Source organism: Schistocerca americana, chromosome 8, assembly GCF_021461395.2.
Source record: "Schistocerca americana isolate TAMUIC-IGC-003095 chromosome 8, iqSchAmer2.1, whole genome shotgun sequence".
Taxonomy (NCBI): domain Eukaryota; kingdom Metazoa; phylum Arthropoda; class Insecta; order Orthoptera; family Acrididae; genus Schistocerca; species Schistocerca americana.
In genome coordinates, this window is record NC_060126.1 from 404,142,332 (window position 1) to 404,165,564 (window position 23,233).

At 39.0% G+C, this 23,233-nt stretch overlaps 1 protein-coding gene across 1 annotated transcript in view; it reads left to right on the plus strand.

The window, feature by feature from the left end:
* LOC124545193 (nuclear receptor corepressor 1-like) overlaps positions 1-23,233 on the plus strand; it is a 266,373-nt gene that overhangs the window by 36,634 nt on the left and 206,506 nt on the right. Inside the window, exons 4-5 of the mRNA XM_047124058.1 lie at positions 12,393-12,575; positions 15,629-15,736. Of these exons, the coding sequence (XP_046980014.1) occupies positions 12,393-12,575; positions 15,629-15,736 (291 nt within the window). The remainder of the gene's footprint in view (positions 1-12,392; positions 12,576-15,628; positions 15,737-23,233) is intronic.

A 23,233-nucleotide genomic window follows, 5' to 3' on the forward strand; every position in this document is an offset into this window, starting at 1 on the left:
CTTTGAAAACGAAATTCTTTCCAAATTTTACAACTAACCTGTGGAAAGCAAGACGAGAGCCCCTACAGGATTTTTGGACTCTTTTGTACCTGTTATTGCGGACCATCTGCTAGAATGGCGAATCAGGAAATATTAAGAACCATAATAGAATATCGTCGATGTGATGAAGACGAGATTGCATTGGGCTGGCTGTAGCAAAGATCCACGAGAACATGACATACGTGACCTGATGATAGTAGATGCGGAGAAACAGCCAGAAAAAAATAGAAGAGTAATATTGAGCTAATAAGGTGATGAAAGGACAGATGATGCACGCGGTGGAACCCTGTGAAATAGAATTGTTGATCAGGTTGTAGTCGACTAGGCCTATATAAAGACTAAAGTGACAGTTTTTAGTTAGTAAGATGTGAGGAAGTCGCTTGAATGAATGCACCTTGAACTAATGCCTGACAGTTGTGGCCCGCTAAACCCGTTTCTTCCTTTCGGAATTCTACATATTAATAGAAAAACACTTAAAAATTACCTTCTTCCTGTCAATCAACTAAAAACTGCTGTGATGTGACTGATCATTTTTAAAGGCGGAATGTACTGAGAGTACGGGTGTCAGGTTTGACTTTAGAGTGTAATTTTTTTTAAACCTATTTTGTGTGACATTAATGGGGGCTACGTATTTGTATTATAACAGCTAGCAACCACTGACGAGACGATTTTCCTTTAACACATTTTATTGTTTCTTGTCGTGACCGGTTTGGAACGTTTTTTCTTTATAAGAGTGCTGCATTGTTCTTTCAGGACTAATCAACTGTTGAATGTTTTGAATGCCACGTTACAGTGATTGTATACTGGTTAGTTTTGAGGGCATGCTTTTTTATGCAGCATGAAATATTGTATCAGTAGCCTAAACGTTTCGCTATGGTGCTTTATTCTAATCACGAATGCCTTACTTTATTCTGTTAGGTATCTCATAGCTATTTCAAGTAGAACCTATATTTTATGTGTAGTTAAGTAAAATGCTTTTACAAACCAGTAATTGCAGACCATCTCTCCTCCTTGTCTTCATTGATTAATTTTACATACCGGCGCAAACAAACTCAAGTTCTGTTTGTTACGATTGTTGGGGAGGGGGGAGGAGAGGGAGGGGATGTTCTCTCTCATGCGCCGATGAGCAAAAAACATTGTGGCTAGTTGAATAGTGTCGCACGGTCCTCTTTCGGAACCTACAGCAACAATTTTCCGTGAGAAGGATTCGGCAGTCCTTGGTAGGTTTCTGGAGATATATGCCACCAGATACCTATGCACACGTCACGCAGTTCCATTTTGTGGGTGCTGAGCTGCCGGCAGGTAGTTTCCCAGATGTGTTCTATCGGGTTCACTTCAGGCGAAAGTGGTAGCCAAGACAAGCGCATCAAACCGCTGTTGCCTAGTGGCACGGACAATTATCCTGTTGGAAGATGCCATCGTCCGCAGCTCGTGGTCGTACGGTAGCGTTCTCGCTTCCCGCGTCCGGGTTCCCGGGTTCGATTCCCGGCGGTGTCAGAGATTTCCTCTGCCTCGGGATGACAGGGTGTTGTGTGATGTTCTTAGGTTAGTTAGGTTTAAGTAGTTCAAAGTTCTAGGGGACTGATGACCATAGCTGTTAAGTCCCATTGTTCTCAGAGCCATTTGAACCATTTTTTTTTGAAGATGTCATCGTCGTCGGAGGTCTTTCCATAGCTGTAGCAGGACAGAAAAAGATTGTAATAAGTAAGCACTGGATGTGGCGAGATAACTGGAGTTATTTACATCATAAAATCATAAGGTCGACTTGATGACATTACTTATTTGATTCCATAGGTTTACTAAAGGCACACAAATCACTTTGGAATACGTTATTTATGTTCGCTAGATATGTTAATTTCATAATAATTCGTAACACACTTTGTTATAGGCAACGATTCCCCTGTGGTTTACGGTATACAAACAAACCAAAGAGTGTGACTTGAGCTAATCTTCAAAGATTTTGCGTTAGAGCAAAGATTTTTCTTGGTCATCACTCGTCTTTTCTATTAATAAACGTTGTTTACAAAGTTTTTAGAAACTAGAAAAGTCCTTAATGTTGTTGAGTTGTCAATCTTCAGTTGCTATTAGCTGCATATTGATGATTTTTGGGTTGGGATCGTGTGTTACAAGAGAATAAAAGCATACTTGTTTTACAAGAAGTTCAAAAATGGTTCAAATGGCTCTGAACACTATGCGACTTAACTTCTGAGGTCATCAGTCGCCTAGAACTTAGAACTAATTAAACCTAACTAACCTAAGGACATCACACACATCCATGCCCGAGGCAGGATTCGAACCTGCGACCGTAACGGTCGCTCGGCTCCAGACTGTAGCGCCTAGAACCGCATGGCCACTCCGGCCGGCTTACAAGAAGTATTTTGTGTCAGTTTATTAAGGCAGTACAGGAAGAGCACATGTCGAACAATAAGTAATAAAATATGTTTAAATAAAAGAAAAAGATGGAAACAAGTTAAGACTCGATCTGTACAAATATGAGTGATAACCAAAGAAAATCTCTGCTGCAACTCAAGCTCTTTGTTACCATAAATCACACTCTTTTGGTATGTTTATATTCTGTAAAGCACGTGGGAGTGTATGTAGTGTTACGGAATTTTGCATAACGGATGAACATAAACAAGGTTATCCAAAATGATTTGTGAACCAGAAAGAATAATATCCAGTGGAATAAATGTGGATAATACGATCATGTCGACCTTATGATTTTATGATGTAAATAACTCCAGATACTTCGCCACATCCAGTGCTTACTTTTTAAACTCCTTAGAAGGCCAAGGCTGGAATAGAGTTTACAGATTCGGATAATTCGAGGCTGAAGTATTGTTGTGGACATGATAAGAGTAACCTGCAGAGCATCACAAGGAGTCTTCGGACTGTGGACGCCAACTGACGTGGGAGCTCAACTTGATACCTTGTACCTCGGTATGATGGTGGCGGTTTATACAAGTAATTGCAATTAAGTGTGTCATCGAGGTACGCGAACGACAGCCGAGTGGAAGACACCCAGAGCAGGTTGCTACAGATGGTGATCAAGCAAAGGGTACTCCAAACTGGCTCGAATCAGGCTTTTTTTCCCTTAGCCGCTGATTAGCGAGCTGAGCTTATCTAGATTTCTTTGCCATGATGCCGTGTTCAGCAGATAGCGTCAGCGGCCGCCACGTGGAAGCATACAGCGGGATTGCGCGCTGCTGTCTTCGCCCAAGGTCGCTTCAGCAGCAGCAGCAACGCGCAGTGCGCAGCCTGTTGACGCACGGTCGGCCGGTCCAGCAGCAGCATTTTGCAAACGTTAATTTTCCCGGTTAAAATTCCCCGTGGTAGACTCCCACTAATCCGGTTTTGCCCGTCACAAAATGCATTATGCACTTTTGGTTCTGCCCAGCGTTTCTTTCCTTTGCTATTGTGGCAATTCAGCACGTTCGAAATACATTGGGAATAGAACTCATTTGATATAAGACAGTTTCCATTGAACAGCAGCAGAACTCATTTGATACAAGACAGTTTTCATAGAACAGCAACCCACTTACATGTGTTATCTGTGTTCCGTATGGCAATATGCCTTCTATTCAGCCGCGTGTCTGCTGCATTTCTCTAACGAAATGCACCTCATCCTTATTAATTCAGACACAGTTACAAAGTAGGAGAAATGTACTAGAACAGTAGAATTATGAGTCAGTCGGTGACGAAACATGCCTGCAGAGAGAGCTCACCTTACTGCTACAAAACGATGTAGACAGTAAATACTTCGCTCGTTGTTAGTAGTGGCCTTTCCTTATGGGTGTTTCACGCCATAAAGCAGGTAGGTAAAATGTAGAGTATTTACTGACTGATCTTCTAAACCACGGGTCGTGACTTAGAAACTAACAAGGGTCAACGTTTTTACTGGAGAGAGAACAGCCAAATTGACTCTGTTGTTGTTGTTGTTGTTGTGGTGGTGGTCTTCAGTCCTGAGACTGGTTTGATGCAGCTCTCCATGCTACTCTATCCTGTGCAAGCTTCTTCATCTCCCAGTACCTACTGCAGCCTACATCCTTCTGAATCTGCTTAGTGTATTCATATCTTGGTCTCCCTCTTCGATTTAAAAAAATAAAAAAAAAAAAAAATTGGCCAGGTGCGAGTAGGACTCATGCTGGGAGAGTTCCGTACTAATGTAACTACCCTATGTATATAGACAGTTACTTGATCTCGATAATTGAAAATCTTTACTATTTGTGCCAGTTGTCAACATTGATACTGGCGAAATTTCGTTCCCGGAAATTCCGAGACTTCAGAGAGTGTTTTAATTTTGAGTTTGGAATCGGATAGCAATTACTAAAACTTCATTGTATGATGTAATTACTGATCAACAATTTTCAGATTTTTTCGCTTTACTTGTACTTTGAAACCTTGCTTCCGGCCAAATTTTATTATTCCATGCCAACCAGAAGTGAGTATAGATTTTGATGAGAGAGTTTGGGAGAATCAAAAATTGTGACATTAATGGCCCTATCTTTTGACTTCATTGACTTAGAAGCTTCAGTTCTTTGCATCGCCATGGGACTGTAGATCTCAGCATGTGGCCACAAATTTAAGCTTGATATGTCTACCCGTTCATGAGAAAAAGCGTTGTTAATAGTCGAGAGAAATGGACGAACGATAAAGTGATTCTATAAGCGTTCCGTTTTTATCGGTTGAGGTACACAATCCTAAAAATTGCGAAAATAAACACAGATGGTCCACAGCAGAAGCCGTACGACGGTGGAGAGCTGAATATTGAGCTTCCATTGATTTAATTAAACTCATGTCCGCGGAAGGAAAAGGCCCGAGGACGAATCCTGGTTTGACAGAAGTTTGAATCTGTTAGGAAGTTAGATTTTGCTTTGTATGGATACAGTCATCTGCCTCGAAGTTCGCGAATACTCGAAGCTCTGCACGACACAGCACAAGATATTTATTAATTAATACTAATCGTGTAACGACTGAAAAATAGAAATATGTGGCCCCTCTCAAGGGAATAACGAAGCGTGAAGAAGAGTTGAAAGAAGTTCAGTCAAGGGTGAAGCATATGGCAGACTTCGATTTGCTGGTATACTACTGTGAAACTTCAGTTAATCTGCAAAGCGTATGTACGAACTATAATAGTATGTTGTTTGTTTGAGTGTGTGTGTTCAAATTCGGACGTCGAGCCAGACAAAATAGTGCACCAGTGACCAGTATGAAATACCCAAATACTCGCCGCGTCGTTTTCACGATCATTTGTGTGAGCATTTTAAAAAAAATATTTTAATTACTGGTCTGTTGTGAATGAAACCGAACACGACACTGGTGAAATTTTCTATAATATTACACTACCGTTGTGTGTGTTTTCATTCATAATGTGTAAAATGTTCTACCAAGAACCAATGGAACAATCAGTCAATACTGATGTTTTGTTAAACTTCATGGAAATACAGAATACGATGTTATTTACTTTTACAAGTTAGTCGTGAGAAGGCGTGATCATCATAGTCCTTTACTTATCAGGTCGTTGTTAACCACAGCAAAGAAATGAAAGTCCATGATGTTGTTTTGTTTTTCTATACGGTTTCAATGGCTGTGGCCCGGAGTTGGTCGGAGTCGAACCAAGAAAAAGAAGAAGAATTAGTTAGTTGTATCTTTGATGTTTAAGCTAAGTCAGCTGACATTCGACGCTATCTCAAAAATTAATCTGGCAAGAAATGACGTAGTTAGGTCCAGGGACACAACGTCAGCTGAAAGCCGGCGCAACCGCGCAGAACTTAAACGGCATCAATACCAGATCGATCGAGGACAATTGCACAAAAGAATGCCCTTGGATAATCGCAATCAAAAGAGAAATTTCCTTCACTACTCGAGATGTTATAGCACAGCAGAGCGGGTCCGCGAGAAATGGAAAGGCAGTGAATAATAAAGCAGATAGATTTAAATGTTAATTTGCTTGGAACTTAAAAAAAAACCTAATTTATGGAAACACGGTGGATTGTGAGTAGTGTGATGGAAATCAAATAATTAGACGCTTATTTTAGTTGACGGGAACCATGAATAATGCGGCGTTATCCAATGAAAATAAAAACAAGATATTATTCACAAGTTAATTACATATTTTGCGTATTATCTTGAGGAAAGAAAATAAGTGAGACTGGAAGTTTCCATTCTTGTGCGACAGCTACTACATCGTGCGTGAAACTTCAAACAGGTACATGCTAGATACCTTCTTAAAGAAACATTTTGCCACGATTGCAAAAGGAAATGTACCTTTTGGCAAAAATTACGTTATAGCTTGTAACATTGTCATAGTGCGGAGTTTCTATTTTTGTTACGAGACTTCTGAGAAATCATCTGCCTTTGGACACCGAAATTCCACAACCTGCAATTTACTAGGTACCGTTACCGGACTTCCTGCTATTGTAGCACAACAAAGTCTACTGAGTTTTGGACGATTTCAATGAGTGTATCACTGAAACTGTGTGTTTTCATTATGCAAGTATAAACACGAAATCCACCAAATACAGAGTGAACTTCGAAAGTACTCAAATCCAGATGGCAGCTACTCGGTTTCTGTCAGCTAATCAGAGCACAGGGCACGTGATGTAGTCAGCTGGTTGTAACATATTCACGTATTCGGAAGTAGTACGTCGATAATTATCACTTTAGATCCGCCTTATCGCAACTAAATATAACACATTTTCGTGCCAAACGCCTTTAAGGAAAACACATACTGCACGAAAAATGTGTCTTATTTGGATGTGATTGGACGGATCGAAAGTAATAACTAGAGACCGCATTATATGCATCAGAAAAACCGTAGAATATGCATGCAGATATGCATGAAAAATGCTTAAAAATGCTTGAAAAGTGTCGAAATATGCAAGATCAAATAATAAAAAAACATGGTAGTTACTGCGTGCGTTATACCTCAAAGTTGGACCTGTGCATATCAATTACTAGGAAGATCGCTGGCCACGCCGGACATACAGAACGCTGATATCATTTTCTGAATACCTTCTGGTTGAGGTTAACTTCGAATTAACTTTTAATACTATTGGACCAAAACATCATTTAAAATTTATTTTACCTTTTGCCGAGAAAATGAAAATATAACATAGGTTCAATAAAGAAAAATTGAAGGCAGGAACAGACTTTTACTGTGAGTTTATGAAAAGACATTCAGGTCTGCAGCTGAGGACAGTGGAATCAACAAGTTTACAGAAAGCGGCAGGTTTTAGCAAAGAACAAGTTGACGGATTTTTCGACAAACTTTCTGAGTTGATGGACAAGTATAAGTGCAGCCACTCCAAGATTTTTAACGCCGACGAAACTGGCGCAACGTCTGTGTTAAAGTTAAAAAGCAAGTTGGAAAATTGACCTTAGGCGATAAAGGCATAGATGTCACAATTCTTCTCTCTGTTGATGCTGCAGGGGATGTGTTTATTCCACCGCTGTTTGTCTTCCCCCGTGTTTGAATGGACAATCGTCTGAAGAAAGATGCCCCAGTCGAAAGTGTTTTTGATGCCCATCCAAGTGGATGGATCACTAAGGATGGTTTCCTCAAGTGACTTGTTTTGTTTGTAGAACGAGTAAATCGAACTGAGAAAACCCCTGCATTACTAATCATGTATGGTCACTCAAGCCACAAGGACTTGGACGTCATTAATGTTTTCAAAGAAACACCACAGTCACATATTAAGCCTACCTCCACACACTTCCCACGAACTACAGCCACTGGACAGAACTATTATGAAACCTTTCAAAAATGCTTATCATGAGGCATGATCATACTGGGTACGACAATATCCTAACATTAAGATAACCTTGAAGGACATAGCAGGTTTAGTTAGCTCAGCTTTCTCAAGGATTTGCAGGGTGGAGTTGGCAAAGTCTGGCTTTGAATGCACAGGCATTTCTCCCCTGAAGCGAAATATTTTCACTGACTTGGATTACGCTCCTTCACTAAACAAGAACAAGGAATGAACTGGTACCTCATCCACCAGTTCTGGATCTGGCTGCTCCTCTGCAATGTCATTACTGCACCCATCTTCTGTCATGTCTTAACTATGCTCCTCGTCTGCTGCCATGTCTTGACCAGGCTCTCCATCTGCTGCCATGTCTTCACCAGGCCCACCATCTGCCGTAGGCCTGTCTTCACCAGCCCCCTCGCCTGCCCACCATTACCAGAGTCCTGGCTCCTCGTAAGCATTACCAGAGTCCTCTAATCATGATCCAACAATTGAGTCCTCTAAGACTTCTCTGTCTTAACAAATTTTAGAGGTAATTTCCCCTCTCCCCTGTCATTCTTCTAATAGATTTGTATCAATGCAGAATCGTGGAGAGAAGAGTGAAATTTTGACCTCATCTCAAAAAAACTGAAAGTAAAGAAAGTAGAACAAGAAGAGAAAAAAAGCTGCTGAAGCTTAGTGAAAACTTACGGAAGAAAAACTTAAATTGAAAGAAGAAAAGAACAAACCTCAAAAAAGCCTGTAGGCCTAGCTAGAACCAAACTTTTGACCAATAGAGAAATTGGATGGTGTAAAAGGAAGGATAGTTCTACAACAGAAATGGAAAAATCCAACGAAAATGCTAAGAAAAAACAAAAATTTGACGATGAAAACACTAGAAGTGATGGGGTGACCCACTGTATTATTTGTGACGAAACTTTTTGAAGAGGGCTGGATCCAGTGTCGACTGTGTAACGGATGGGCCCACGAAAACTGCGCAGACCTTGAAAGCAGCGCTCTGTACTAATAATGCGACGGCTGTTTCTTGAATAGAAAATAAAAGTCGTGTTCAAGATGTAGTGAAATTAATTGTTAAGTGTTTAAAATGGCAGATTTATTATTATTTCATGATTTAGTGACTGTTTGTGAACCTAAAATTATTAAAATCACTCAATTTAATAAACATTTACCACTTGCCATGTATTAATACCAATAAACAAGTATTTTGTGAGAAATATTTGCTTATTTTCTGTAATTTACATCCTGTCCGATACAACCCTCCAAACTTTCTCCTTAGTTAACATTCAAATAAATTTTAGAAACCAATAGATAATAGTAATTCTTCTCCCTAAGAGAAAATGCTAGGATGGTTGTTTTATGCCTTAAGACAGTACATTATGGTGGTTATTGTTTTCATACCAAGCCATTAATGTATTCAAAATTTGAGAAAAGATTAACCGTCCGATACTACCCGACCTTCCCCTAACCGGGGGCGCGGGCGCAGATTGTCTGTCTACCTGTTCCTGTTCCTCTTCTGTAATAATTTTGCTAGGCAGTGGCCTCTCGGTTAGCGATTTGGCGCATTTCTACGTCGCGGTAAATCTGTAAGACATCTAAATTAGATCGAGCTAGAGACTGCCCGTCTAAATTTTTAAAATGCTGTAAACACGAGCGAAAATATGCATCGTCACTAGTTATTAGTAAAAATGTGCAATAACCAGTGAAAAGGAGCCAAATATGTAACTGCATATGCAACATGCAAATGCATATAATCTGGTCTTTACTAATAATTGTCAACACATCACACGCAAATGAGGACAAGATAACAAAAGTTAAAAAGAGCTAAATAGTTGTGACAATCGGCAAAACAAATGTTGAATTTCGTTTCACGCGTAGAAATTTAACATGTCCTCTCCTAAACACCCCCGGAAATCGCTACGTATTCAGTTGCTGCAATCTATGCAGCAGCCGAATACGTAGCGATTTCCATTTGTTTTGCCGCTTGTCACAACTATTTAGTGCTTTTTAACTTTTGTTATCTTGTTGTCCTCATTTGCGTGTGATGTGTTGACAATTATTAGTAAAGACCAGCTGTGCTAGAGGGTCGCAGCCCCTCCACACCATACGAAATCGCGACATAATCGATACAAACATAGGCGAATATTTATTACAAGCAAGATTATTAATTTCACTCCTTTGCGCAAACTGCAGATCAGTTCATCACTACAACCAGATTTTCTGCTTTCACATTCGTTGGCTTGTCCAATTTACAACCAAACTCTTGCCTTCCAACCTAAGATGGTCCCAGGCTAAGCTAAAGTTCGTACTATTATGATAACCAGGTTTTTTGTGCCAATTAAAACTTTGATCCTGGTCCGCAGTCGTATCACAACCTCGTAAAGCGCGATAAGTTCCGAAAAAAGCCCGAAAGAATCTAACCACACTCTTGAAAATCGCGATCTTTTCGGAAACAAAAGCAGGCAATACTTCTGACAACGAAGAATGTAAATGTTAAACCTTCGGAAATCGCGATATGCAAATCACGAAAAAAAGTCGCATATTTCTCATAACCAAGAATAGAAATGTCAGTGCTTCACTCGCAGCAGTTTAATCCTTGCTCTTACATACCGGCTAGCCACATCCCCGAAAAAAGCCGATGTTTGAGGTATCAAAATAATAATTCATGAAGCCATAGCGTTGGCCATTCTTGTTATAGTGTAATTCGTGTGCACGTCGCCATGAAGGTCGTGTTGTGATTGGTTGACAGAATCAAATTGAACAGCCGCCACCTTCATTTGTGTTTTGAAGCTAACACTCCGCATTCGGTAATTTTTTCGTATTCACACACGCGTATTACAAAAATGTTGTTGTTGTGGTCTTCAGTCCAGAGACTGGCTTGATGCAGCTGTCCATGCTATTCTATCCTGTGCACGCTTTTTCATCTCCAAGTACCTACATTACAAAAATATGCAGTATAAGTGTTAACAGAGGATTAAAGGTCTCTTAAAACACGCCGTTTGTAGGTACTGATGCAGGAAGTCCGATAATCATATATAAAACTTTTACCATTTGTTTTTGCTGAGGGACCATTGGAAAATGCCGAATTGTTGCTACCCTACTACCATGTAAGGCGATTTATATGATTTCGTCATTTCAGCTAAATAACTTATTATTGAAATTTATAATAGAAGTCACGCGGGCCTGTTGAAGTTTTCCCAGAACTGTTTAGAATCATATCGCTTACAGTACCGCACACACAAGTCGCACGCAGTCAGTATCTTAATTAAAAGAACAATCAATATCGTAAATTTTGTGTAACATCAGATGTTGATAATTGTTTTCGGTCGTTACGACCATATTCACGCATCCCGTTTACATTGGGCTCCCAGAACCTGATTTCGTAAATCGATTTCCCAATACCGCTTCTGGGTGGTCATGGAAACATTTCAAAATCGATTCTGAAAATCCATTTCTTGTTGCCGGTTTTCCAGTTTCGCAATCGATTTTTGCTCCCATGTAAATGCAGTCGGTTCTGAAACGCGGTTGGGGTGTCAGATTTTGTCTTCTTAAAAAAATTTCAGCAGATATGGACGGAGCGGCTTTTTGAGCAGCGAAGGATGAGTAGAAATAAATATTAGACCGAAGCTGTTTACACCTCATTTAACTGAAGAGAAATAGCGATTTCTGTCCAAATCGTAAACTGTAACAACCGTCATATTTAACTGAGCTAGCAAAACCTTAAAAACCTTAAAAACCTTAATAACCTTAATATGCAAACACGACAATGGAAAACGGTTTCTGAAATTCGGTTTTCACCTTTCGCTAGATGTGTCGCATGTAAATGTAGTGATACGACGGCTCCAGATGACGAGAGGAGCCAGTGACCGGAGCTGCTGTGTGACAACTGGCATCTGTCACAAATTTGCGGCAGATACCAGTTGGTATCACATATCAGCTTTGAACACAGGCTCCTCATCATGTGGACCCTTGGTCTGAATATGCTTGTAATGACCGAAACCGGTTACCAGACATCAAATGAATTATACCTTAAAAAAAAAAAAAAAATAGATACAGAAAGCTATAAGAATGAAAGCAGGGGGAAACTGAAGATGTCTGAGAATCTTATGTCAGGACTACTTTTTTACGACTATGGGTGTAAATTTTTGATGCGGCAGATATGTAGCGTTAACGAAGCGCACTGTTTTTAAACATTAGTGATGTTTGTTGTTATGCAGTCTTCTGCACTTTTTTCTAAAGAACTCCTACACCGCGAAATTTCCTATCAAGTTTAATTATTCTTGATTGTTTTATCATATGTAATACTTGAAATTTATAGAAACATACTCAAAAACCTAATTAACGGACTTAACCTGCAGTAGCGGCCTTGAAAGAAGAATTGGGGATCGCCATTAAGTTACCGCGTTTGATAGAAAGCTGCGTGCACCGTGGTGTTAATAACTAACAAGATTGTTACATGTTCTTCACGAAAAATGAAATTATCAGTTTTCTGGAGAGCAATGCTGTTGTGTCCAGAATACGACCAAATTTTCTCTGTGGATGCGATTTTTGGGATATTAGGTGCTGATCTCATGATGCAAAATAATATAGATAAATCCTCTGTTCCAGGAGCAGCAGCCGCAAGCTTACACCCCACAGGTGGAGGCAATCTCACCGACTCTGCCATCGGATTCTTTACAGGAGGAGACCACTTTTCGTTCTACAAAAGATGAGCTCTTGCAACAGATTGGGAAAGTGGATCGTGAGATTGCAAAGGCGGAAACTCAGATCCATAAACTCAAGAAGAAACAGGTAAGTGTTTAAGTATTCCTGTTTTAATTTATGATCACTGTAAGGAACTGCTTCAAATACAATCAGTAAAGGAGATTTTCTGTGCACAAGTACTGTCTACAACAATATTTATTTGTTGCTAACCGATTTAATGCTCTATAGGCAATTATCAAATGACAACAATCCACCCATAGAGTGTACAAAATGGTTTTCTGCATCTTGCTGTTGTGGTCATCAATATGAAGACTGTTTTGATAACAGCTCTTAATGTCAGTCTATTCTGTGCAAGTATCTTAATCTCTGCATAACCACTGCAACCTAGATCCACTTGAACCAGTGTACTCTAGACAAATTCTGGTCTCCCTGTGCAATTTCATCCTCCATTCTTCTGTTCATTACCAACTCGTCTGTTCCTTGATACCTTATCATGTGTTCTATCAAACCTATCGTTTGTTTTAGTCAGGTTGCGCTGTAAATGTCTTCGCTCCTTAATTCTGCACCTTTTCTTTAGTTACGATATTGAAGTGAATATGTTGTTGAGAAGTATGTTGCATGTCATGAAATACACGAAATGTATTTGCAATTGCGAATATGGACAACCGTCAGCTGTATAGTTGGATGACGACAATACCAGACAGGGACTTGAACACAGATTTTCCACTTATTGCGAGTGTTCGGATTAATGTTAGGCTATTTGAGATTGCATCTCGCCCAAGCCGTTAGGCTTTCCGAGCATTGTTCATGCCCAGACCCAATGGTTGAAAACATATGGAAGTTTGGATCTGGCTGTGAATCATGCTCAGATAGCCTAACAGCATTAGATTTCTCTTTTTATTCTGTACTATGTATCAATCACATTTCACTTCTTTATAAGCCTACACTGTGAACACTCACTTCCAGAAAAGGTTTCCTAACACATATATTCAATTTCATTTCCTTTGACTCTTATGACTGCAGTCTTGTTTGTATATGTGTTGTGCATAACCTTTGTTCCTGCTTTTATAGCTGGTAACTTCAGAATTTCGATTTTCCAAACAGTTAGATAAAGCTGGTGACATTTCAAAATGATAACCATCTCAAAATGATAAAAATCCATATCCGTGCCCTCAGAACTCCAGCTTAGATTTAAATGAGAGCCCCTACTTTATTTTTCCCTTATGTTAAATTTAGTTGCATCAGTTATTTAATTTATATTATGTGAGAGAGATAGATATTTAAAAAAGCAATGGGCTGGGCTTTGAACTTTTTAAAGGAAAGCAATTTTTTGTGATATCTATTAACTCTTTATCTGGCTCAAACCTATTTTATGTGCATCTCCAAATAGCCGTTTCCGCTAGTGAGATGCCCCAAGAGTATGGAAGACTGTAATACAGGAAGCAATTGATATTTATTGAAATTTTTATTACACAAAACATACCATGTATAGTGTGTGGCTTAGCGATTAAGTGACAAATTACAAGTCCAAATGTCTGGGCATCAGTTTTTAACCAGCCCTGGAAATTTTTTGTAAAATTAAATGCTCCATTCATCTCTGGCAATGATTTGTATGTGTGGGTAAAATGCCATGCCACATTGCAGTATTGAGTCCCTGTAATATTGTAGATCCCCCTAGAACTCGATGAGAAAACCAGTCCGAAGTTTGGAGCACCTAGTGAAGCAATGCAGTGTTCAAACCAACCTATGGCTTTTGAAACATATACCTAAAACATATATAGAGGAAAAGTTGTGAAATGTAAATAATTAGGGAGTAAAGGACCACTCGGTGAATAGCAGAAGCACTTGGTCATCATTAGGTACAGGGCATGCACAATTAAGCATATGCATGTACCCTCAGTGAGATGACGCAGTGGTTAGCACACTGGATTCGCATTTGGGAGGACGATAGTTCAAATTCGTGTCCGGCCATCCTTATTTAGGTTTTCCGTGATTTTCCTAAATCACTTCAGGCAAATGCAGGGATGGTTCCACTGTTCTACTGACAGAGCATGGCCAGTTTCCTTCCCTAATCTGATGGAACCGATGACCTCACTGTTTGGTCCTCTCCTCCAAATCAACCAACCCCCCCCCCCCCCCCTCCCCCCGCCACACACACACACACACACACACACACACACACACACACACACAGAAAGCAGCTATTACATTCTGCTGATTTCTCTGTTATGCTATTAAATTGTCCATTTATTTGCTAATTTAAATTCCTTCATAAATGTGCAAGCAAATCTCTATTATTGTGTGTGAAAGGAAATAAGAAATTTTAAAAGAAAGATTGTATCTTACATGCGTAAGGCATTAATGCGATGTTGCCTAGGCTAGTTACTCCAGATTACTGAAGTGCGTACAACCCGTTGGAAAAGTTGTTAGTGTTGGTCAGTTCATGTGTTGTAGCTTCAGAACCTGTTTCTCATGGAAATTCTTCTTCTTCTTCTTCTTTTAAAAACACAGTGTCAACATTGTGTTTTGGATGAAAAATTAGTGCTGTTGACATCATAACTTTGATGTGAAGTTTGTTTTCTGCTCCTGGTTTTCATTAACAAGAAAGCTCACTGTTGCATACTGAATGTTGAGCCCTAACCCCCTGTGTTTTCTTTTCTCCTTGTAGCATAAGTAAAGAGGGAGACTGAATTTTGATTGTTTACCAGTAAAAATAACATCAGAGAGAAATTTGATGATGGAAAACAATTTCTTACAGACACTCTTATTTGTGTTTTACGCGCCGTGTAGTTGGGCTTATAAAAATTATACTGTAGCTTTTGTTGTCGTCCATACATATGTAGCAGAAACACTCTTGAAATGATTCAGATTTAATGAAATATATTTCATATTTCCTTTCTGCAGGAATGCTTAATAAATGAAAATCATGTGTCAGTGTACTGATGAAAGTAACTTCCTGTAGAAACATGAAGAGATTCAGAAATCACAAATCCTATACTTATCTTTCTGGGAAGTTGTAGAATTTATTGTCTCTTGCATTGTTTTCTGTAAATTAGTAAGCAACACAGACAGTATTCTTGTAACTAGCTTGTCAGTATATTTACTTTGTAATCTCAGTTGATCCCTGCTTGTCATTTCAGCAAGAACTTGAGGAGGCTGCAAGTAAACCTGCCATTAAAAAGGAGGAGGAAGAAATTGCTCTGCCAAAACACCAGAGCCCGGCACAAAAAATCTACGCGGAGAATAGAGTAAGTATATAAAGTGTAAAAAAATTAAAAAAAAGATTATCATTTGTTTGACGATCACCTTTTTGAGTAAAGTAACTGAGTGACGTACAACAGTGTCTACAATTTTAAATTTTTTATGTGATGAGAACATAGTTTTAGGAGTGTTTTAGAATGTATGTTAATGAGTATTTTATTTATGCTGTGACTTAATTTTAAACTTTATGATACAGTGTATGAAATTTGAGGTGATTGTTAGTATACATGTATTGTCAGTGTACATGTACATTATCTGATCAAGAGCCCCAGGGGTGTTTCTGTTCTTCATCTTTATGATGGTTTGAACTCTGTTGGGGACATTTTCAGTGAAGTGTCTGAATGTCTGTGGAGGAATGGCAATTCTTCATCAAGAGCCAAAATCAGAATAGTTACTGATGTTGGACACTGGAGTCTGGAGCAAATTTTACATTCTAACTGATCCTAAAGGTGTTCCTTTGGGTTTAGGACTGTGGACAGGCCAGTCCATTATAGGAATGTCCACAAAGCCTTGCCTCACAGTTGCTGCTTTATGACTGGGTACAATGTCATCCTAACATAATCATTGTCTCCACACTGTTCCTGTACTGTATTTAGTACACAATACTGTAAAGCGTGTTCATATCCTTTCACATTTAGCATTTTCTGAAACGCAATAAGGGGATCTCACCCTAACCATGAAAAGCACCCTCGTACCTTAACACCACCTCCTCCATACTTCATTATTGGCACTACCGTGTGATGGCAAGTAACCTCGTCCTGGTGTTTGCAAACTCTGATCCTTTTATGGGATTGCCACATGGTACAGCATGATTTATCACCCCAAATCCCTCATTTCCAGTCACCACTGTCCAGTGTCATCACTTTTTACTCACCCTCAAGCTTTGCATAGTCTTGATTGTAGAAAGGTGTGGCCTGTGAACAGCTGCTCAGTCATTGCACCCCATTCTTTTTATCTGCCTATGCACAGTTACTGTGCTACCTGGACTGCTGGTAGCACTTTGGAACTCACGACTGATTCCTTTCATACATTTCAAGCAATTTCTTGCAACCACCCTCTACAATGCTCAGGGTCCTTGTCCTTCCATTTATGAGGTCAGCTCAGTCTTGGTTTAGCTGTAGTTGTTCCTTCACATTTCCACTTCACAGTGACATCACCAACAGTTAACTTGGTCAGCTTTAGAAGGACTAAAATGTCCCTGTTGGATTTGCTATTCAGGTGACATTTAACGACTAATCCACATTCAAAGTAACAACTCTGCTGCTGACTGACCCATTTTGCTATATGCCTTCTCTACTGGCAACACAATAGTCTCTACCTCCTTTTATATTATGTCTCATGACAGCTAATTGTCTCTTCTCTCAAAAAGAAACTTGTACAAACACTCACACTTCCAATTACTGATTACAGCAATTTTATCCTGTAGAATATTTCTCAGGAAAGTTCACGGCACCTGGATTTGGTTATGAGTAGCTATGTGCATTGTATCAAACAATGGATAACCCAGGATGGAATAATAACAGTATTATGGAAAGCATAGGTTGTTACCACTGTATGGAGGAAACCTTGAGGTGCAGACAGGCACAACAAAGAGCCTGCTATACATTTGAGCTTTTGGTCACAAGACAGTCATCTAAAGTAGAAAACACACACACTCAATTATTCACACAAGTGCACTCACACACACACACACACACATGATCACTGTGTTTGGTTGCTGGAGCCTCAGCCGCCAGAGACGTGGTCATGTGTGTGTAAGTTGTGCCAGAGACAGTGGTTATGTTAGTGAGAGTTATACTTGGTGTCTGTTTCCTACTTTAGAAGGAAGCCTTGTGGCTGAAAGCTCAAATGCATAGCAGTTGTCTCCTCTATAGGGTGAGTAGCAGTCTGTCTTCTCCATAATATTGTGTTCATTATAATTGTGGTGATCAACTCACTTTCTCAGTCATTCTCAGCAGTAGGAACACAACTTGAATAACCTCCGTCATTGTATTATATCATATCTCCAGCATCAGAAGACTGTTAATGATATATCTGCTAAAGCAGCAGTAATGGGTACTACGAAGTCATTATCCTTGTACATCCTTTTCTCCATCTATATTTTTATCATTTCCCAGTATTCTTAGCTGGTGAAGTCTCCTTAAATCTCCTTTTCTTAGAAATCTGTGTATCAGAAAACATTTTGTCACTTACTAATTATTTTTATTATTGTTGTTGTTATTATTATTATTGTTGTTATTATTATCACTACTGCCAGCAGCAGTAATAGAAATATTGCCAATATTAGCTTTATTAGTTCATAGTCATTGTTATTTCTCATGTTGTCCCTGTAGACACTCAAATCATTTTAATACTGTTTGTCATATTAAAATGGTTATTTCTTAGGCAACTACGAAGTAAAAAAGGTAGTGTAAATGTGAATCTTGGTCCCCTGTATGGGAGGGTCTGATGGCCCTAGTCAGCTGAGGATAACTAAGTAAATAAATTAAATAAATAAAAATTATACATCAGGTAGGGGTATACAGATATTTGTAATCGGATTGTGTACAAACATACAGCATTCTTAGACAAAATACACTGTGATATTCCATAAGATGTGCAACTAGTTTTATCCCTAGAATCCTCACTGTGGTGCTTAAACCCTTAACAACAGTAGCAAGTATTTCCATGAGCACTGATGCTATAGGTTTTAATGACATAGGTATATCTACAAAGAAAAAGTTATTAGATTGTATACTTCCACATAGTCTCTCTCACAGTGATATGTGAAAGATAATGAGATTTCAACAGGTGCATCTGACAGGGAATGGTAACTAGCCTGTATGGAGATGAGGTGACAGCCCTATGTACATCTTGATCTTGAGGTAATGGAAATTCCATGTAGGAGGAATATCAACAATATAGGAAAATACAGATTGCTACTTCCTGTAAAGAAGGCACATTTTGTTGCAGACAGGCACAATTAAAAGACACTTACATAGAGCTTTTGGACACAGCTTTCATCAATAAAAGACACACACACACACACACACACACACACACACACAAAATGGACTTGGTCTGAGACACTGGACTTGGTGCTCTTGGGTGCGTGAGATGTGTATGAGTGGTGTGTGTATCTCTTTTACTGATGAAGGCTGTGGCCAAAAGCTTCACGTAAGTGTTTTTCAATTGTCTGCAACTTAATGTGTCTTTTTTACGGTAAGTAGCAATTCATCTCTTCCTACATTGTTGATCTTGGGATAATTGAGATACTCTATTACTGTGTAGATTTTTTTTTATACACACATCAAAAAAAGTTTTGCAACACCTCGGTTCTGAGAGTTGCGGAACCTGTACAGAAAACTGGAATAGAGATCAACATAAACATCATTTCTGCCCTTTTCATTCCTCATGAAAACCGCACGCTGCATGTTGTACCACCATACAGCAAGACCTTCAGAGATGGTGGTCAAGATTGCTGTACACACCGGTACCTCTAATACCCAGTAGCACGTCGTCTTCCATTGATGCATGCCTGTATACATGACTGTATTCAGACATGCATTCGTTGTGGCATGCTATCCACAAATTCATCAATGCACTGTTGGTCCAGATTGTCCCACTCCTATAGATTGCTATTTGTCATATAGTGGAGATATTGAGTCGCAGACAGGCACAACAAAAAAACTGCTAGACAAGAAAGGCCTTCTTTACACACACACACACACACACACACACACACACACACTGCAGCTCGAACACTCGTGACCACTGTCTGCTGAGGCCAGACTGTGTGTTTATATGTTGTCTAATTCAGAAGGCCTTTTGGCCAGAAGCTTATTTGTGTAGAAGTCATTTAGTTGTATCTGTCTGCAACTCAACATCTCCACTTCATGGTGAGTAGCAATCTATTCTTTTCGGGAGGAAGGGAAGATTTAGAGCCCTTCAGGCTGAACTGGCTAGTGCTAGGGAGAAACTGATGAGGTTAAGGAGGGAGAAGGATGAAGACAGGTGGGAAGTGTTGGCAAGGAACAGGGGCCACAGAAAGAGTATCTGACAGTTTCATCATTGGCACAAGCCATAGATTTGTCTTGCTACCTCAGTCAACTAAGGAAGAGACCACGAGGGTGACCAACTTTTGATCACAGGTTTAAGGGAGATGACCAGAATCTGACCATGATTATAAGGGAGATTTAGTCATAGTGAATTTCAGCTACACAATTACTCGTTTCCTTGAACTGGATGACAATGGGGATGTAAACATAAAAAGTAAGACGTACTTTGCTTACTTTTACTCATATATAATATTTTGGGGTAGCTCTTCAAGCTGAGAGCAGGTTTTTAAGAGCACAATGAAATTAATAAGACTCATTTGTGGAGTAAATTCAATATATTAAAAGTGTACTGAAATATGTGTTACACAGATGTGTTCTAAGCATGTTTGTTGTGTTTTCTGTTATGTTTCACACCTACAAGGATCCACTCATTTTTTAGTCTGTGGAATCAAAAAGGAATTTTAACAAAACAATTTATTTTTTCCATGACATAAAATGCTCAGAAATAATCACAATAAAATGTAACACATTTACAAATACTCATTTACAGAAGCAGCACAACTCTGCAGTTATTTATCTTCCTGAGCAAATTTATAAAACTCTTTGCAATTATAATCAAAATTTATTTCAATCATAAGCTCTGCCTTAATAAGTTCTAAGCTGCAGCTGTTTCTTTGATCTGTCCACTTATTGTTCATTAGACAAAAACCTCTTTCTGTGTGAGCATTTGGTCCTGGAATGCTTAATACAAAGCCTGTGATTTTACTAAGGTTTGGGACATCAATTTGTTCGAATTTTAAATCTTTAATAATTTTTACCCAACTTTCTGCTGTTGTTCCTGTTTTCACCATACTGACAGCACTTTTTACAGTAGAAAACTCCTCACACAGAGAATCCTCATTTACAAAATCAAGAGCAAATTCTTTAACTATGGCTAGTAACTCTCTGAAAGAAAGTTCAGTTTTCAACTTTAATGGTAAAAGACAGTTAACTGGGTTTACTTTCGATACATCAGAATGTTTTGTTACGTAATTATTTAAGCAATGGTAGAAGTGAATAAAATCATCTCTGACACATTTTTCCATGGATGGACTTAAACTGTTCAATAATTGTTCAGTGGTAGTACCAAAAAAACTGTCTTTAATCCTTTGCTGAATCTTATTACACACATTTTTCATCACTTCATAGCACTCCATGGTGTAGAAATTTGAAGGATTTTTCCAGACTGGACGAGTAAAGCACCTATGTTGGAAAGGAAATTTAGATATGCCTCAGTAACACATTCCTTTTCTGGATCTTCTTCACAAAAAAACTTTGTTAATATTTTTGTTTAGTCATCCATGCTCTTGAAATAACTCTTAATTTTTCTTGATTAGTCTGTCCACAGCAGATGTTAATGAAAGCCAACATGACGAACAATTTTTAGCCACTCAGCATCAACAAAATTGAAGAATGTTTGCAACTCTTCTCTTCTCTTTGCAGATGCAGAGAAGTGGCCATTAATTTTCATAACAAACATTTCAGTGTTTACCTCTAAAGCATCACAAGCATGTTTTGTCGCATTATGTAGCAAATGATTTGAGCAATTTTCTTTCACCAAATACTTGTTGTTTTCTCTAAGCAGTTGAAATACAGATTTGTGCTTCCCATAATTAACATTTACATTATCAGCACAGAATGCAGTCATGTTGTTTACATCTAAATTATGTAAACTCAAGGAAGAATTGATCAGACTGTTAACAGTATTAGCTGTCTCATTAGCCTGTTCAACGAAGTCCAGAAGTCTAATTTTTAATCTGTTTTCAGGATCAAAATATCTTACAACAATAGGAAACATCTCTCTGTTTTAGTGGTTCGAAGCATCAGTTGCAATAGAAAAAAAGTTACTTAATTTAGCTGGATCTTTTAAGACACCAGTGAAACTTTGAATAGTTCTCAGTGCCAAAACGTTTTTCATAGTTGCTTCTGCCTTAGTTTGACCACATGACATCATATTGGCCAAATTAGAGTCATGAAAAATATTCTTTGATAATTTATTTGCACAATCCATACTTCTGTAGCTGATATTATGCTTTATATATCTAAAAACAAAGATGATGTGACTTACCAAATGAAAGTGCTGGCAGGTCGACAGACACACAAACAAACACAAACATACACACAAAATTCAAGCTTTCGCAACAAACTGTTGCTTCATCAGGAAAGAGGGAAGGAGAGGGGAAGGAGATATTATGATATTATGCTTTACTGTATGAAAAATTGTCGCTAGCCCACCTGCAACATTTTTCATGTCCTTGCTGGTGTTGCCAAAATATTTAAATAAATTTGAATTCACCTTTACGTCTCTTTTGTTCCGATTATGTAGTTTTGTAGAAGAATGTTGGCTGCAGTCAGCTTCACCGCCATAAGCGATGCTAAAGTCACGCTTACGTAGCACATAGTAAGCTCAATTTATGTTGTTGGCCATGCGCTTTAACCTCGAATATTGTTCCTCCCATATCTTCAAGTAAACACACAAGTACTTCATCTTCTTGCTTCATGGAATTTTCACATCTTCATTTTTATGGCGAGAGTAATGAAAACCCATTCACTTAAAAAGCAAATGAAAATACTGTATACAGGAATACTTCACAGCAGGTATTACGGAAAAACCAAGAAGTTAGCACAAATTGAAACATTTGGCACTAACATTCATCTGTTTCGATTGCTGACACGAACAGTAATCGAGAATAGTATCGATTATTGCAAGAAAAGTTTTCAAGATATCTCGATGAAAGAATTTAAATTATCGATAGTACCTCACAGGTTATAACAGTGATCACTAAACGAAATATACGGGAGAAATAGGTGGACAGTAAGGGAGATGGGAGGGGAAAAAAAAGTGCTAAAATACGGGAGAACCCGTATAATATGGGAGAGTTGGTTGCCCTAGTCAGTACTCAACAGACTTTCACTAGGAAACCAACTGTTGCAAAAAAAGTAGAAAGTAGGAGGAAAGTTCTGTTGTTAGGTAGTAGCCATGGAAGAGGTGTGCGCCAGATCTTGCAGGAAAAATTAGGTGACAGGTACCAGGTCACAAGTATTTTCAAGCCCAGTGCACGTCGTAGCCAAGTGATGGAGGATGTAGGATCATTGTGCCAGGGTTTTACAAAGCAGGGTCATGTTGTGGTTGTGGATTGAGTGGGAAACAGTATTGATAGGGATCAGGGCTACAATATTGAGTGTGACCTGGTAAAAATAGCATCTGCAATGAACCACACAAATGTTGGCTTGGTTCCTGCTTTCATGTGGTATGATCAGCCCCAATTGAACAGCTCTGTCAGGAGGGTCAGTATGAAGCTAGATCAGCTGCTTCAGGCAGCTACTTTGTCAGGCATAGGTTTGGTTCCTGTTGATGGTATTGGCAGGTGGGACTTCACAAGACGTGGCCTGCATCTCAATAGGAAA